Raw genomic sequence first — 19074 nt, forward strand, 5'->3', positions numbered from 1 at the left:
TATGTGTGGACAGGCTGATTGATATTTGCTTCCCTTCAAATACATGACATGTTCAATTACAACCCTACAACTGTATGACAGTGTTTTCTATGATATGGAAATATAACACACACACACACACACACACACACACACGGCAAGTGGCAGCCCTGTAATATGAATGAATGAGCAAAAAGGCTCTTCCCATCTCTGAGGAAATTGGAGAGCTCCAGATTGAAAGATGCCCTTTAAAGAAAAGTGGTGGTAAAAGGGAACATAGATGAAATATAAGGCGGAAAGTAAACAATAACAACCTATAAGGAATAATATCCAAAATCGTAGCAAAGATGACTGCAATATCTATTGCATCAGCCAGCACATAATACTAGAGTTGGCTTGTTTTGGTTAAGATCATGTTACCATGGACAGCTCCAGGTAGTTTCTGACTGTAGAACCGATTGTTTCCTTCAAGGAATGTTTTGATTTTCCAATCTTGCCTGGGACCTTAGTGGTCTCCCATCCAAGAATTAATTGCATCCAGTTCTTCAGAAGTGATTTGAGATCAACCAAATCTGGCTATGTGCTGCCACCTGCTGGGCCACTTTCAAATTGATACATGGAAAAAACTCATGACGGTGGCCATTACCACAAACCAGGATTTTGAGTCCACCATTCCATTACCTTGCTCCATTTGCCATTTGAGAGATGATATTTAAAATCAAACCTTGCCTATGAAAGTAATGCAAATTATTCATACTGACCACTTTAGTTCTGACTTTGACTATGAAGAGAGTTTAGAGTTTGGAGCTGTGATCATTAGGCATCAATCGCCACATAGAATAAGAAATAGAATATTTTCATGTTTCCATTTATTATTAGTTGAATCTGTATGTATAACCATATCATTTTTCTAAACCAATCCTTTCTTCATCTATTGGTGAATGAAAATAATAGAAATCATAAGTAGGATAATCCTTCTGATATAATTTAGGGCTTTATGTGATTTATATTTGAAAGATCATATTAGTTATTCACTGTCATACTTCTAATTTCCATACTCCATGAACAAATAGACTTGTCATCAACTCTGAAGATTAAATCCATTTTGAACCATCATTATCCAAGACATCATCTGTCTGTGTGGAATTAAATGGACAAAATCATAAAACTGACACTTTTTTAAAAAGAAAAAAGGGGTTTTAGGTAAACAGCTTTTCTTCTTAGCTTTATTCTTTCTTGAGTTATGTCTCTCAATAGTCAACTTGATATGAGCATTCAAATAAATAGTTCAGTTGCTTCACATTCGGGCAGTGGTTTAATTTGCCCCAAACCATCATATGGTTTTAACTTGGAAAAAAACTTTCTTTGGTATTCAGATTTTATACTACCTTTGAAAACATATTTGATGTTTGAAAGAACTCATTTTAATTTGTAATATTTAAGATACTTTTACAGTGTCAGCTGTCAGCAAAATGATAGCTTGCAGCAAGCCAACAACCAATTCCACATAGAAATACACACATAAAGTCAACCATCAATAGTAGATTAATTAAAACCCCTAGAAATGGCTCCAGTATTTTAAAGAGAGGCTAAGAATAAGTCTGATGCTTGAAAAAGCTACACACTTTGGATATCTTGGTTAATTTAATCCACCTATCAGAGTTCCCTGAAAGATGTACAGGGTTACTGAGACATTTATAAGGGAATCCAAACCATACAACAGTAAAATAATTAATAAATAGAGCATGAAAGAACATTACTATGTATAAAGCCTACTATCTCCAGCTAACACAGGCACTCAGTAGTTAAACCAAAATCAAACATGCGACATCTCGTGATGTTCGCAACGTATCGGAGCTTTTTCCCCAGTGCTGGCAATGGGGTGGGCCCAGTTTCCTGGTGACACGTCTGGACCCCTGTGTTACGTTGTCCTGCTTCACTTGATGGAAATGGAGCTTTGGGCTTTAAGGCAGTATCTTGACAGGGGAAAGGTCAAGCATTTCACCTCTGTGCGGGCCAACTTGCTTAGCCCAGCTGCTCTGCTTTGGCAAATATATCTTCTATGCATGCACACACATTCATCAGAGATTGTCTGGAGCTGATTTCACAGGATGTTTTCACACAGCACCAAACACAAGGCACCTTTATGCTTCATAAATTCATTGAAAGTGTGTTGATCAAAGCCTTAATCAAAACACAGTATTCTCAGCCCTAATGATAGATTTGTGCAAGTCTGAACATGCTTCCCCCCTCCCTCCCTGTATCTTCATGCAAAGGATGGGTTTGTTTACTTGTGTTACATTCCAGCCCTTGACTCATCCTCTATCTGGCCTTTGCCTTGGTAGTGGCTCTTTAGCCTGTCCCTCAAAGCTATCTCTTCTTCTTGCTACTCCATTGCAGAATGTAGAAAAGAAGTTACAGGTTTGGAAAATTCAGACTTAATGCTGACATTTTGGAGTTTCATAAAAAGAGACACTGCAAATGGAACAGAAAAACAAAATTGACATTATTCTATACTGGGGGCAAAGACGGATGGAAACATCAGCCAAACTGTCTCTTTCCTCCCTTTTCTACACACTTCATAAACTATTTTCTCTCTTATTATAGAGGAATTCCAGGGAAAAAATGTGGCACCATCATTCTGTCAGCTGAAGAACTGGGCAACTGTAGGGTGAGTCATTCTTTTCTCTTTGAATTTCTGTTCATGTCTTTGCTTTCAAAAAGCTTGTCAAAAGAAGAAAAGATGCCTTTGAATTCAAAAGCCCCAGTGCTAGGGAGTCCCTGATGGTCTAGAAAGTTGTTCTATTAAAGTTACACAGATACGCTATGCTGCATCGGAATCAGAGATATCATGTTGTGAAAGATAATGAGAGACTCTGATATTATTTTTTTGTGATGCAGAACCTCATATAAGGTATATATTTAAGCAAGTTCCATCTAAAAACTGCTACTCTTAAATGCTTTTATTCTATGTCCTGACCCACACAACTGCAGTACTAGCTCACTGAAGATCTCTTCCCCTTCTGGGGGAAAATGCTAGCTGTACGTATACGTACAGACCTGTGGGTATTTAGTAAAACCATTGAAATTTACTTATTTATTTATTCAATTTCTATAGCCACTCAATTCAGCCAAGTGACTCTGGAAGGTTTACAATTATAAAATTATAAAATACTTAAAACAATTTTTAAAACTGTAGAAACAGTGAACAACATCTACAAAATAGATAAGTATAAACAGCAGCCATCATGGTTAATCAACTAATAGTAAAGGCAAGTAACAGGACACTTAACCCATTCCAAGCCCCAGGCCTGGGGTACACAGACAGGTTTTTAAAGCTTTGTGAAAAGCCAACAGCGTTGGGTCTCTTCTAATCTTCAAGTGGAGAATATTCTGCAAGGCAGGGCTATAGCAGAAGTTCTAGTTCTAAATGAAATATAACATACTTCTAGTTCTAAATGAAATATAACATACTTTCCTAGCTAAATAGTTTGATAGCAGCCAGCAATATGAGTAAAACTCTCAGCAGGATGTATCATGCAGAAGTAAATCAGATGAGCCCTCACTAATAGATCAGCAGGAGTCAATCATATGTAGAAGTAAACTGGGCAGCTCCAGGGAGTCAAAAGGCTGCAGCAAGATACTTCACCCTACTTCTCAAAAAGGGAAATTACTGTAATTGTTAACTGAACATTTCCCATCATAATTATGGGAACATGAACCAAGATTACAGTCAACATTAGTACCAAAAGAATGCTTATAGCTGAAAACTAAAGAGCTAAAATTTGTGTTGTTTAAAAGATAATAATGGATGCTCACCAAAAATTGATGAATATCTTAAAAAAACAGACAGAGGAAGATTATGGGCTTGATACCTAGTGGTGTTTGAGGAGAAACAGATATAAATCTGGGATAGAGTTGTGTAACTTCATATCCCAAGTTATCATGGTACTGGAAATTACAGCATGAATATTTGGGGGGGGGGAGGTCCTGCTTTCTGTTTTTTTTTCTTTTTGTTATGTTTATTTAGTTAGACTATTTTTGACAACTTTATATAAGTGCCTGAGTAGTAAACAAACACACACACACACACACAACAATAAAATCACTTAAAAGAATATAATTGAGGTTCCCACAAAAATTATCCTAATCACATAATAAACATATATACACAGAGACTTTACTAACATCCTAGCTCCAGTGCCCAGGGCAGAAAAGGCAAGTCTTTAAATCTTCTGGAAGACCACATGGTTAGGCCATCTAAAAGGGAGGAAGTGGTTATTCCATATGGTCGTCCCCATGATAGAGAAGGCACACTCCTTAGGTCCCAACAAATGACACTACTTCACCAAGGGGAACCAATCCACGTCCACTTCTTCGTGTCTGGTGGGACAGGCAGACACTATTAGGAATAGACAATCCTGCAAGTACTTGAGATTCGTGCCATGTAGAGCTTCAAAGCTAAGAGTCAGCACCTTAGATTATACCCAGAAGTCCATGGGAGCTAGTAGAGCTCATATTAGAGTTATGTTAAATGGGCCTGCTGTCATATGTCCAATATTGAACAAACGTTTCGTGTTAAGCCATTCTTCATCTGGATGAAATAATATCTGTAAGATGTAGGAGACATATAGTGAGCTTCATTACAGACAGGCAATAGAGAACCCTTTAGGTGTGACAGTTAAGGCACTAAACAAGAAACCAGCATGAGTTCTACAGCCACTATCAGCACAAAGCCAGCTGGGTGATTTTTGGCCAGTCATTCTCTCTCAGCCCTAGGAAGTCCTCAAAGTCAAACTACTTTGCAATCTTGTCACAAAAACTACTAGTCCAAGCCATTGTGAGGAATCAGTGTTGACTCGAAGGCACAGGCGCATAGATTGTGTTGGAGTGCTGCACTAGGTATAGAAAGGCCAAGATTTCATTCTCTACTTCTCTATGAAGCTCACAAGATCAACTTGGAACAATTATTCTCAATGGACACACATCATAAAAGGCAGAGTTTCATTCTTTTCTGAGAACTAGTCAGACTGAATATGTATTTGGAGTCTATCCCATCAGGGGAAAGCTGCTGTGGATTTTTTTTTTCACAGCCTATTTTCTTTACAGTAAATTGAACTAAAAAGTGCTCTCAAGTTTGTTTTTGCCACAGACAGAAGAAAAGCATGCTTTCTTCCACAGAAAAGGTTCAGAGCATCTGGAGCTTTAAGAGTTATGACTGAGTTGTGTTGGTGACAAAGAAGAGAAAGAGACTATGCTTGGGTGATCCCAATAGTCAAGTATTGCTGGGCCAGTAAAGGTTCACTATCTCTTTACAACCAAAGAGAGCAAAGTAAACCAATGGCTGTTTCTAGAAAAGCATCAGCCTATCTAAACTCCAGCAAAGCAGATATTTTCAATTTCTTTTTCTCCCACGTACAGAAGTTAACACAAACAATATCACTATCTCACCTCATCTCTCCCACAAGTCTGATGTCTATAAGAGGAATAAAATCCTAATTTCTCTCCTACACATGTTTGTACAATTCTTTGTCCTCAGACATACTCAGGTTAAATTCCCATGCCTTCAAATCATGCATGCAGATCAGCACTTTCTCACCCATGTAAAAGTATTTTGTGTGTATATCTGTGGAAATGGGTGCACACACCATGTACATGGTGAAAGCTTAGGTGAATTATATCATGTTGTATTTTATCTCTATTGCTTTTTTGAATGCTTGAATGCTTATACACATGCCCTGTTTATTATCTAAAGTATGTGGAAAGGTTTGCATGTTTGTATTTACTCTTTCAACGCACTTGCTATTGCGTGCTACTTTTGACATAAGATCCAGTCAGAATTTCAGGGGTACGCTTGAATGCATTCAAAGCAGCCCATCTGTTGTGCTGTAAAGGGAATTTAACTCCCCTTTCCATCACAACAAACCGAGACCTAAGCAATTAGCTTTACATGAGCGGTCCTGCAGCCTGTGCTAGAAGTTGCCTTAACTCTTTCGCTTGCACAAAGAAGATGATTAGAAGCAGGAGATGGCTCTGCTTCTTCACCATATCTCCCTGCCCGTGGCTTACAAACTTCACTCTAACATCAAAGATCTACTCATGACTATAGCTTGGAAAAGGAAGTCAGTCAAATGGACAAGAAACTGCTGTGTTGCGCCTGCCAAGGAAACCAGATAATGTTTCAAGATGCTTCATCCACTGAAGTCCATGTGATGCATCAAGATTCATTGATTCAAACAATGTCAGTGAAGAAGCCATTATACTGGAGAGCCAGTAGTCCTAAGGATTCACTCTAATGTCCTTCCCAAGGACATCTTTTGTTTTCAGTGAGCACATCCACAAGGCAAGGGTATTTCCATGGGACATGGTCTGATTATTTGCTAATTTATATAAGGAGTTTCCCTTAAATCTGTTTTACATATGCATATCCCCCTGAAACACACATTTTTCATATAATTTAATTGTGTAGGAGATTGTACTGCAACATTCTGAGAAATGTTAATACCATAGGATAATTGGATCCCAGTTCCATATTGACTTAGGAAGGGTAATTTTATTACATTTATCTCCAAATGCAAATTAATCAAAATTTCCTTCCATCTCTAATCCCCAAGGATATTTTTAGGTTAAAGTGCAGCTTTCTTAAATGGAAAGATGCATTTTGTGTATTCTTGGCATCCTGGGTGCTTATTCATATACCATTGCTCCTGAGGCATGAACTCCAGAGATATATCTTATATTAATGTTATTTGTCACCCTGTTGCCCAAGTTCAGTGCTTCATTCCTTATGCATTTTCCTGTATGATTTGCAAGGTACATTAAACAGAAATAGCAGTGGTATTCCATTTCTTAATGCTTTCCAAATTCCCTTAGGAAGCATGAAAACATGTACAACATGCAGAGATAAGGAAACTTGCTCATGTTCTCATAAGTCAAACCTTCCTGAATTTTTGCTTCTTTTGAACTCTACAATTTACATTTCTGATCTGTGGTTGTTGTTTTTCTTCTTCACTTTAAGCTTCAAGCAGTCCTAGGTATTTGTTTATAAACTATGAAATCCAAATTAGTAAATAAAAATAAAAAATCCAGAAAATCAGAAATGCCTTACCACGTAATAACCACTCCTCAAAAAGGTAAAGACAGCATGGCTCTTTTTTATTTTACCCTGCATGCTCTATTCCTCTTTTTCTCCCAGTTAAAGTGGTACTTTTGGAAAAATTCAGTGTCCATACACGGTGATTCGCTCATTTTCTCCTGGAAAATAACCACTGCTGTCTGCCTCAAGCAGCACTGGCAGAGAATTTTGCAGAACAAAAATGTCTTGAATTGCAATCAAAAAGGATTGATTAATGGGGTACTAATCTCTTCTGGCCTCCTTTCATGCTTCCCTACTGGTGGAAAAAGTCTCATCAAACTGACTTTTCATCTCAAACATGACACTTCAAGACACAGTGTGATCTTCAGTGGTTTACAGCTTGAAACATTTGGCTTACAACAGCAAGGCTATTATTTTCTTAACACAGCAATATCTTATAGAGTATCTGCAGCTAGTTCAGGCCAAATGGTTGTTCCTGGCAGGCATGAAATAAAAAAAAAATGTATTATACATGAACTCCTGCCAACTGATTGTGTTCTTTGAAACCTCCTGGTGGTGCTGGAAGGCTAGATAAGAGCAACCAATATACAAAATGGTAGAGGGAGCACCTGGAAAAATATGTACCTATTATTTAGCATCTGTGCTAAATAAATTGTCAAGCAGTGTGGCTATGAGCATTTTAAAAAGAATGTTACCATTATCAGGAGCTAACTGTGATGGTTAGTTGTGTGTTGTCTTTCTATTCCAACTTAAAGATGTATCCCAGTTCAATTCTGGGAGTTGAAGTTCACATATCTTCAAGTTGCCAAGTAGAAAAATAGTGGTCTGGTGTTTCCTCTATTTATGAAACATGAATCGTTTAAAAGACTGAGGATGCACTGTGGATGTAATATACTTTGATCTCAGAAAAGCATTTGTCAAAGACGTTCATGATATTTTTGTGGACAGAAAGGATAAATGTGGGCTAGATAAGACATGTCAAACACAAGGCCCGGGGGCCAGATGCGGCCCGCAAAGTGGTTTCATGTGGCCCGTGAAGCAATCCTGGAAACAGTGAGGGAACGGCCCCTGCTGCCTTGGCCCTGGCCCAGGCCAGCCTGGAGCTAATGTACAATTTTGTGGTGGCCATCTATGCTGAAATGCATTCAGTCTTAGCTCCACTAGGCCGTCTAGAAACAGCGAGGAACCAGCCCCTGCTGTGTCTGCCCCGCCCCCTGTGTGCATGCTGGAGAGGTGTCACCCATTATGAGGAATGAAGAAATGGACACTTGCCCCAATCCCACCCCCTTCTGCCAGAGACCCTCAGATCTGTCCCCCTCCTGCCCAGGCCCCCACAGGCACCCTTGATGCGAACGATGTAGAGCTGGCCATGCCCACCCAGTAGGCCACACCCACTCCATCCACACCCACCCAGTAGGCTGCACCCTACACACACACACACCCCGAGGGCAACTGCAATGCTGATGCGGCCCTCAATGAAATTGAGTTTGACGCCCCTAGGCTAGATGATACTGTGGTTTGTTAGATTTGTAACTGGTTGAATAATCACATCCAAAGAGGGCTTGTGAGTAGTTCTGTATTAACCCGGTGGGAAGGATTAAGTGAGATTCCCCAGGACTCTATCCTTGGCCTCCTGCTATTCAGTATCTAGATAAATGGCCTAAAAATGCAATGGAAGGCACGCTTATCAAAACTGTAGATGATACAGAGCTAATTGAGAAATATCTCAGAGCACAAAATCACAGTTCAAAACTACTTTGATAAGATTGAGCATTGGACCTAATCCACAGGATGATGTTGAACTATGGCAAATAGGAAAGAGATTAGGGAGACCTGATTTAGCAGCAATGTATGGAGGATCTAGGAAAAATATGCAAAAAATGCAGAGCAGGGGAAATTGTACATAAAGTCCACATGTTCTTGCAAGTGAAAATGCAACTTATAGAAGAATTAGTGGGAATATTTTAGCAAGTTTATTGTGTTTATGGAATGCCAATCCTAACAAGATTTTTGTGTGCATGATCACAGAGTAGCAGTGACGCTGATTGATAAATATATAAAGTTGTTTGTATTTATCTAACTCACGGAAGCAGCCAGTTCCATTATAATCCTAAGGGCCTGGATTGATTTAAATGCCAGGAAGTCAAAAAGTGTAGTGGATGATTTATCTACTACGAAAATCATTGGCAAGCTGTAACTCTTCTATAAAGAGTTCAGTTTAACATGCTTCAGTGTATGTTCCAGAGACTGATGGGGAAAGAAAATACCTGAGTACCAAGGTCTATGAGTAAAAAGTCTTAGCTGTAGATGCAGTATCCTTGTTTGATGCCAAACTGATAGCTTTCCCAAATTTTTCAAACCTTGCTCATGCTATTGTAGTCCTTTCAGTTACACACTGGATTAGAATTTCTTTCCATGATGAGTCTTTTTTTTTTTTTTTTTTTTTTTTTTTGCTATTTCCTATTGGGCCAATTGCAAACTCTATTATGTTTATGTGTGGTACTATACCACTTTCCAGTATAACTTCTTAAAATTGCTCTGTTAGCTCAACAGCAATGCTGTTAGACAATATATTTTCTTCTTCCAATTCCAAGGATATAGCCACAATGCAGTTCTGTGCCAACAAGCTGGACAAGAAAGACTTCTTTGGGAAATCAGACCCTTTTATGGTGTTCTTCAGAAGTAATGAAGATGGAACGTGAGTACAAGTGGTTTTTTTTCTGGCAATAGATTTGTTCCAATTTTAACTGACTCTTCACTAGCACACAGTGAACAACTTGCTGGTCATTCTGGAATTTTGTTTGTGATTTCCCAGTCTGGATTATAAGTCTGCATTTTCTGATGATCACTCTTTCAAATGCCAGTAAGATCCAACAGATTTTTGTTTAGGTCAATCAGTGTAGCTGGTTGCTGCTCCCTGTTCAGGCTTTCCTTAGTAAGAAATCTTTCAAAAGCTTCATATAAAGAACTTGTCCAGGCTAATGCATATCACAGACAAAATTATTGTAGCCATATGTAATCTGGCTTGACACTAAAACAATGGGTCCCTCCTTCTTAAATGTTCTTTACCTCACATTCCAAAAATACAGTCATTTTGGTTAATTGAAAAGATCAGCATTCTGCAATAATATCAAAGAAAAGCTTGAGTGAGAGAGGCATTGACTATTAAACTCAGGATGGATAAGTATTTTTTTTAGCATTCTTCCAGTTTTGCAGTCTTAAGAATTATGGGATCTATAGGATATGGTAAAAAAAAAAATCAAGATGATGGCTATGATTGTGTGATTGAAGCTTTATCTGTTCTTATGCATGATCATACCATGTCAATTGAACAAACTTTTCTTGTGAGTTGGAAAGAGTTTTTTGGACCAGTTCAAGTAAAAAACTGATTTGAGGAGAAAATAAAAAGACTATGCTAAATATGCTAAGTTTTCAACTTTCAGGATCATTTTAAAAAGATGATTTATGAATATTCCTGAAGTTGTTCACTAAGCCAGTAAGATGTGAAATGAGATGTTGTGTTTAATAGAAAAAAGGTCTGGGCAAAAGTTAGCTAACAACAAGACAATTCCCTAGCTGACAATTCTGAATAATTAAATAGGCAACTGAAAGTCAGATCTCCTTGAAATTGTGAACATTTTCCTCAATTTTCAAAGTGCAAGGCTAGTGCTGAAATAAAATATTGTCTTGCATCCAAATTCCCAGGCTCAGACCCTAACATTTTTTGTGTGAGCAGGATGGAGATCCATATTCCCAGAATCAAAATCTGATAGGTTTGGTAGTTTGGACCACTGTTCTAGGCAAACGCTTTCTCATTGAAATGTCCCAACCAAATTACAGTAAGGGTGATCAGAATGCTTGATTTGGGTAATTCATGTATTCTGTGATTCATGTAGCCATCAAAGGATTTTTGCAAAAGGGTCATTTTAAGTCAGTAGCAAGAGTGATCTGTCTTTCCAAAAATAGGTTGGATGGGAGGAAAGATGGACATTATGGAAAGTTGAGCTAATAGAAAAAGAGAAGAAGAAAAGAGTGATCTGCCCAATTCTGGCTCTGGTTATTACTGGAACATGGCTCCCAGCAGATTATTTCTTAAAAACACAGGCCCTGCCTGGAAAAAAAAAAAACTTCCCCCTCCCTTGTTTGAAAAAATATGAGCTTCTCCTTTCTAGAGATATTGCCATATCTTGCTGGTTATTGCTTTTAAACTGGTTCCCAATATAGTTCTGCTTTCAGCAAGTTTTGTCTCTGTGGGAATGAATATTGCACTACTTGTGCTAATAAAAGTATAATTTTAATAGAAAATATTTATATCCTCTGAAGAATGTTAGCTAATATTGCATGAAGCTGGTGCTTATTTCTGCTGCAAGTGCTTAGAGAATGCCAGTGTTTACAGCTATTAAAGTAATCCATTTTTATCTTGATCCAACCCAGTCCAATTTTCATCGTCCATGGTGGGCTGGAGAAGCATATTTCAAAAATAAAAACAATGAGATTTTTCTTTCTTCTCTATTGTTGTCTAACCCAAGGCATTCTTCAGTTTCTGAGAATTAACTTATAACTAAATGGACCTTCTGTATCTTGGTAGATTTACCATCTGTCATAAAACTGAAGTGGTGAAGAACACTCTGAATCCAGTATGGCAGTCATTCGCTATCCCTGTGCGAGCCTTGTGCAATGGAGATTATGACAGGTACAAGTTTCATAGAATTAGAGTTAACATCTGGTATGGTTTGTTCATTAAAAGTGATGTTAGAATTGGTGTCCACCAAATTACCCACATGGTTCCTAGTTCCTAGAATAGCTGGAGGTAATCCCAACATACCTAGTGGGACCAGTTTGGAAAAGATCAGGTTAGAAGAAATGAATTACAAACAGCCCCCTTCAGTTTAGCCTATATCCCTAGACTTTCCAGATGTTCCTCAGCCATCTAGGACAAACTAGAGCCAGCCATGCTTAGATTTCTAGATCAGTCAAAGCTGGCTAGGTATTTTAAATAAAAATGAAAGCCTGTTTTTAAATGAAAAGAAAGCCTGTCATACATGCTCAAAATGTACTAGAGTTACCTGTAAGCACCCATTAGCAACCTTGGACCCTGACTTAATCCACAAAGAAAGCTGATGATGAATTTATTAGACCTGGCTGTAGAAAAAATTAATGGGCAAGGAACCTCCCGCAAAGATAGTTTGGATAGGTAAGACTTGTCCCTAGACTGGGGTTCATTTTATTGTAGGTATAGAAGGGCAGAAAATACATATTTAATATTTCATATTAATATCTAAATACTGTAAATATTAAACTCAACAACTTCCATGGCTGCATGAATGCACCAAACATGGCAGAAGCTGTCACATCCAGGAATTTAGTGATACAAAAGACTTTTCCTTCCTTAAGATTCTTAAGGGGGTTTAAAAACGCTGACAGTCTTCAGAGCTGTTCTAAATTAGGGAGCTGTTATTCTGTCAGCATGAGTGAAAAGACAAAAGTGGGGAGCAGCTGGGAGGGCTCCCGTGGGAAGGCTGTTTCCCGGCTTCACAGATGGAACTGAAATGTACTTAGGGAGTGATGAATGGATGGGAATGAACCCAAAAAGTAGAAAATGTTTGTTGGGAGAAGCATTGGCAATAGATTATTACTACATTGATAAAATTTGCCACTGCTGTCAGTCCACAGCAAAGGTCTGTTTCAATTCAGGAATGAGAATCTTGCTGATGAGGGATGTCCTCAAGAGCACCCCAGGATGATTGGCTCCATTATCAGGGCAATGTACTCTTCACTCAGCTTGATGATTTCCTATATCACAACTGAATCTCTGCATCTGTGTTTGTTTGAAAACTATGCATTAACCGTAGCTTTTATCAGCATATTTTCTGTTGATTACCAGCTCAGGCCTGCTATACTATTTTCACATGCAACCTTAACCATAGGATGCAATGCTATGTACATCACCCTGAGCTCCTGGGAAAAGGCAAACATAGATCTAAGTTTCCTAATACATATTAAGTTCCTTTCTCTCTACCTTGTTTTTTGAGACACTTTTCCTATTAGCAGAGTTGATAGGAGGGGGAAATTAAATCAGTGGAGCATAGGAAGCCAGGAGAAGAATGTGTTCTGTTCCCACTCTTTATGAGCTCTATTTATTGATATTTTCATATTTTTCTTAGCTGCCCATCTCCCTCCCTTACGCACTATTGTTAAATTATTAGAAATGATGATGAATATTTTTAAGAAGTTTCAAACATCTCTAGAACATAAATTATATTATTTGGTTGTGATTCTAGCAACAAGCCATTAAATTAGACCATTAGTAATATTATCTACTACTGTTTTGGATAGGTGCATCATAACCGAAAGTGGCTTGCTAAATTTACCTGGTGTATTCATGATAAAGGTGTGAGTCAGGCTGGGAATACCTGATTTGAATTTCTTTAGCCAGCATTCACCCTTAAGCTGGGTTCTCACGACTCAAAAGACCACAGATTAACCAGGCGCATGTTGGGTGAATCCACCCTATATGGATAGCCTCTAATTAAGTGATTTATGAGAATTAGAACATTGAGTGAATTGAATAAATCATGGCTCAGATATCATTGGGTAAATGTGCTGTGTGAATTCAGCCATAAAGTGCTAAACAAACATGCAATCCTGAAATACTTACTAAAAGAAAATAAATCAGAATATTTGTCAGGGGAGATTTCTGGGTTCATGCCAAGGTTTCCATCCAAAGCTGTAGCTCAGAACATTCCTCCAGTAATGCCAGCATTTGTCCATGATGTTGTCATAGTATCATGGAAAAATGCTGGCACTACTGGAGGAATGCTTGTTTAACCATGCAAAATATTTAATCACAATCGTCTCACAAAAGCCATCTGAATTAGATCTTTGTGGTTTTATTTCCCAGGAGGTAAACAGCCTTTAGAAATATGAGCCCACACAGAAAACAGAACTACACATTACACTAATGAAGTAATTAGCAACCATATTTATGTTTCGTAAACCTTTTAAGTGCTAGGCATAGAAATGTGAAGGAAGGATGGCATAGGAAGAGAACTTTGACCCCCTATTGGCTGCAGAAGCCTACTGTATGCAGCAGGTTGGTTCCTGTCCCCGATTCTTTTTACAGTTCTTCATTGCTATAGGTACATATGATTCCAAAGTAAACTCTTGAAAGTTGCAGTCCTGTATATTCTTATTGAAAATAAGCCTCATTGGAAAAAATAGGATGTGTGCATTCAGCTGAAGCCTTTATAGTACACACAAAGGAAGAAACTTTCATTTATGGTCTTGACTTTCTCCAAACTTAAATTCTGAAGTCATTATTAATCATCCAGCAAGGTGACAGACATTTTGCAATGTTAATCCAGCATTTTCTATTTTGGGGGGAAAGTGATAACTGCTTAATTAAAGCCAGTTGGATCCTGAGATTTTGAAGTGTTCACTGATCTTATGATATAATTCTTTTTATGTTTCTAGATCAAGAAACAAATAAAAATGTGTGTGTTAGTCCATTTTTTTTAACCTTCTTCAATTATCTTTTCAAATGTTTGATATCAGAGAATGATTTGGAAAGAGTTCATTTTATTTCATCAGACACTTTCTTTCTAGTTTCTAAACATCTGAATACAGGCATCTTTACCAAAAGACTACATTTTTAAAGTTATCTTTTGTAAAATCCATGTGATTCCTATATTTAGTATTCTTTTTTTATTGAAGGCAGTAAGATATGTAGCTGCAATCTGAATATGCCTCCTTAAAACTGAAATAGTGAAGTTTAGTCAACTTCTTCTCTGGGTTCAGTGGAATTTACTCCCAAGAGTAGTATATGCATGAATATTGTATATACACTGGGATTAAGCTCTGTCAAGCTTAGTGGAATTTGTTCTGAGTAGACATGCATAATGTGCTGATAATAATCTATGTTAGATCAGATCCATTTTTTACAAGTTTGAAAATTATTCATTTTATAATAATTTCAGGGACTCAGTGGTTGGTCGTATAGTGGTGGTTTGAAATTCATCTGATTGAGAACATTAAAAGAAAACCTAAATAAAACTAGATAATTGATATTTGGCTATCTTTAAGATAATGAGAGAGTGCTGATATAATGAGTTTTTCTAGGAGCCAATTGGAAGGGAAATATTGTTTATGTAAAAGGCTGCCTTTTTCCATTATATTTTCTGATTTGTACAAGATTGGGGAAAGTTTGCACTGGAATGTAGAAACTGGGAAGTAATACTAATTGGCTCAGTTAAAACATAATATTAAACCATAATTTAGAGCTATGTGAGCTTTAGGCTATCATGCACCTCTCTAATATAAAATAAATTTTAGTTAGTTAAAACAAATAACTGATGGCTTGAAGTTGGCTATTTTCATAACTGACAGATTTTAAACTATAATTTCTAATGTGCACAAAATAATAGATGACTTTTAATGGAAAGTGTCACTACTCACTGGCAGGGTTGTACTGACTGAATAAAGGAGAGTATTAAGCCAAGTTCATGATAACTTTGTCCTGCTCTTGACCATAATGCTAAATAAAGGTGTGCCTCCTAATTTTCTTGGAAAATGTATGTTGAATAAATATAAATAAGCCAGTGGAAATTTCTTAGCTATATGAAAATAATAAATTAAAAGAAAATGCTGTTAGTCCAAATATCATTGTTATACTTTTAATACAGATCATAGAAGTTTATCAAGACTTACTTGTATTTCTTTATTTTATTTGCTAATTAAGTGTACATCCCCCAAGAATAGAAATAAAGGATCCTGATACTGTGCTTTGATAAGATGTAGATCAAAGTCATCACAAAGGCTATGCAATCTTCCTGCACGTATAGAAATCATGCCTCTAATTTTCTAGCTACAAGTTTATAAAAAATGAAACTGGCATCACTGATATTATTCCTGCTTGAGATAAAAGGTAATTCACAAATGACAGGCTAGAATAATAGTACTATACTATAAACGTAGCAGGCTATTTTATTAAGCCCGTTCTTGATGCTGCCTGATCCCTATTCTATTTTGCTTAGAGCAGAAATGAGAGACTCTTTGATGGCTACAAAGGTCTTGATCAGCCTTAATTATTGTCACCAGCTCAGCAATTCTATCCCTCTTCATTCCTTTCTCTTGGAGGAATTCAGAATTTGTTATGGCTTACTAATTCATGTCAGTGGCTACATCCATGAGGTGAGAACAGAGCTTGAAAAGCTGTTTACCTGATTACCATACTTGCAATTTAGTGTATGTTGTCTATGCATACATGTGTGTGTAGAGAACACAAATAGTTATGCACATGTGAACATGCTTCTAAGGTCTGCATGAAAGAATGCTGATTGGTAATGTTGCCTCAGCTAAAGTGATCTGTTTTGGGACAATATCTTAATAAAAAGTTGTTTCATCTTAGGCTTCCAGTTGCAATTCCAAAGTAGAGTTTGGAAAAATTTGGAAACTGGTGGACATTCCTTGAGCTACCTCATTGCGGGGAGTTTAAGAACAACAGCTTCAGTTTTTGTATTTCCCAATATATTTTTTTATACTTTGTCATAAGGATATTAACTTAGGCTATCAGTTTCCTATAAGGTACAGTTGTTATTGTTTGCATTTCTAATTCACAATTTCTCTGGCATGTCCAGAACATTTTATCTGGATCCTCTAATTTTCTTTATTTCATAACAAGGATCTTCTAAGGTAGACTGGAATAAGAGAGCAAATGGCCCAACGTGAGATTGGTAGAGACTTGAATGTGAGTCTTTGTAAGTTGATACATTAAGTCTGACACTTAACTGGATGTATGTGGTTGCATGGAATAGTTTAGGAAGTTGAAAAAATTCCACCGGTTTACTGTAATCTTTATAACAACACTGCAAAATAAGTCTTTATTATTCCTGCGAAACAAATATATGACAGTGGAATAATATGATTCTTTTCAAACAAGGAATATCCCATTTGAACATAAAGCTCAATATTTTCCTTGTTCTCTTAACCATGAAACAAATTCTCAGGTTTCTTCATATTGCTCTTATCAATAATTAAGATAACAAATATCAAGATAGCTTTTGGATGGCCTGTATCATGATATTATCCTTAAGTATTGTAACATTATCGCCAAAGTTTACTTTTAACAGCCAATACTTTTTCATCTTAAATTTAAATTTTTCTGCCTTCTGGTGTTTGATACATTACACCAGAGCTATAAAAAGTACAAGTGGACTCATTTTTAACTACTTGCTAAAGTAAAGCGTATGTATATGTCGCTCTGTGTATATAAGTATGGGTTTACTTATAATTATATTTGTAATCTGTTCAGTCATTGAATCTGGACCATATGAGGCTCCTAATCTGGACCACTGTCTGATGCACAATGCCAGATATCTTAAACCAAAATCATTATTGGAGAAGTAAAAGCTTTTTCACTTGATCACACTCATATGGAAATGTGGCCTGAGGAATCCCATTTTCCAACACAGCTGAGCCTCTTTTCCACAGTGGTTAACTGAACTGCAAGCTTTCTATCCCCAGAATCTGTTGTTTTCTTCCATCTTGCTTCATCACCTCCTGAACAAGTCCAGAGAAATTATTAAAATTACTTTTTCCTCATTTTGATTGCAATTTGATCTTTATTTAGTTTGTTTTGACTGCTGCGTGGGCCTTTCCCCCATTTTAGATGGTATATTTTTAGCTTTTGTTGCTATGGAAACGTATGACATTGGGACCAAGCTAGTCACAGATCAAGACAACAGACGCAATAGTCTCATTCTGTTTCCTGATTGAAAGTATACTTTAAAATATTAACCTTTTCCTAGTCCAGTGGATGAATGATAAAGCTGCTACAAATCCTTGCTATCTGAAGAGTCGACATTTATAAAAGTAGGAGGAATTAAAGATACCTTTATTTGGCATATTCTCCGGTGTGCCATGCTCTGAAATCTGTTCCTCTGTAATCTGTAACCAGAGCAACACAATCACACTGCCAGGCTTGAGGCTAAAGGCTCCCCTATCTTAGCATTTTGTGTTACAACCAAAGGTATCCTAAAAGCTCACAAACAAAATATGGGGATGATGCCCTGTTCCACTATTGTTCCTCTTCCACTGTTGTACTAAAAGAATACTCCCTGTTGTTCAAGGAAACAATCTGTGAATGCATTAACATGTGTAGCTATCCATTGCCCAATCCTCCATGAATTGTTTTCTTCCCTTTGAAAACCAGTTAATTCAATGCCAGTAGGCATATATGATAACAGAAAACTATTCGTTGAGTGAATAATTACTTCCTTTTATTGAGGGAAGTCTTGAATTCCTCCAGTGGTAATATTAATTAGATCACTTTGGGATCTAATATTGTTGGAGAAACTACCGTATATTCTGGCGTATAAGACGACTTTTGAGAGCGTCAAAACAGTCTCTGAACTCGGGGGTCGTCTTATACGCCGAGTCATCTTATACGCCGGAAATAAGGTAGTTTCTGGCATATTAGATGACTTTCTAGGCATGCGACTCGGTGTCGATCGTCTTATACGCCGGAAATACCGGTAGTTTCCGGCGTATAAGATGACTTTCTAGGCATGCGGCTCGGCGTCAATCGTCTTGCAACTCGGTGTCGATCGTCTTATGACCCGGCGTCGAACTAGGGGGTCGTCTTATACGCCAGGTCGCCCTATACGCCAGAATATACGATACCGTATCATATTTTCTATACAGTATAAAATGGTATATATCACCATCTTCTTTCCCATGCCTAATGTTGTTATAAAAATAATAGTCTAGTAGTTCAACCCAAACATCTTTATGACTGGTTTTTCCAGATCATTCCCTTTTGTGTAAAGTGAAAATTATATATGCTGTTCCCCATGATTGTGGTTTCCTTCATTGTGCTTGTAATTGCTCTTGGGTTCTTTATAATATTGACTGCTTTTCCTATATTATTTTCCAGCTTTATAATATCCTTTAGTGCTGCCTCAGCCCAAGGCTTCTTGAGGGCAGATGTTGGCAGTTTTCTG

General features: G+C 37.4%; 1 protein-coding gene across 2 annotated transcripts in view; it reads left to right on the forward strand.

Moving 5' to 3' along the window:
* LOC120299010 (copine-5) overlaps window positions 1-19074 on the forward strand; it is a 129745-nt gene that overhangs the window by 66754 nt on the left and 43917 nt on the right. Inside the window, exons 1-4 of one of the 2 annotated variants that reach the window (XM_039323356.1) lie at window positions 2328-2400; window positions 2589-2650; window positions 9670-9773; window positions 11664-11768. In XM_039323356.1, coding sequence (XP_039179290.1) covers window positions 9682-9773; window positions 11664-11768 — 197 coding nt within the window. In that variant the 5' untranslated portion in view covers window positions 2328-2400; window positions 2589-2650; window positions 9670-9681. Of the gene's footprint in view, window positions 1-2327; window positions 2401-2586; window positions 2651-9669; window positions 9774-11663; window positions 11769-19074 lie in introns of those variants that run through there. The other variant, XM_039323355.1, reaches the window with a different exon arrangement.

Source organism: Crotalus tigris, unplaced genomic scaffold, assembly GCF_016545835.1.
Source record: "Crotalus tigris isolate CLP2741 ecotype Arizona unplaced genomic scaffold, ASM1654583v1 scf7180000024167.7108832, whole genome shotgun sequence".
Taxonomy (NCBI): Eukaryota; Metazoa; Chordata; class Lepidosauria; order Squamata; family Viperidae; genus Crotalus; species Crotalus tigris.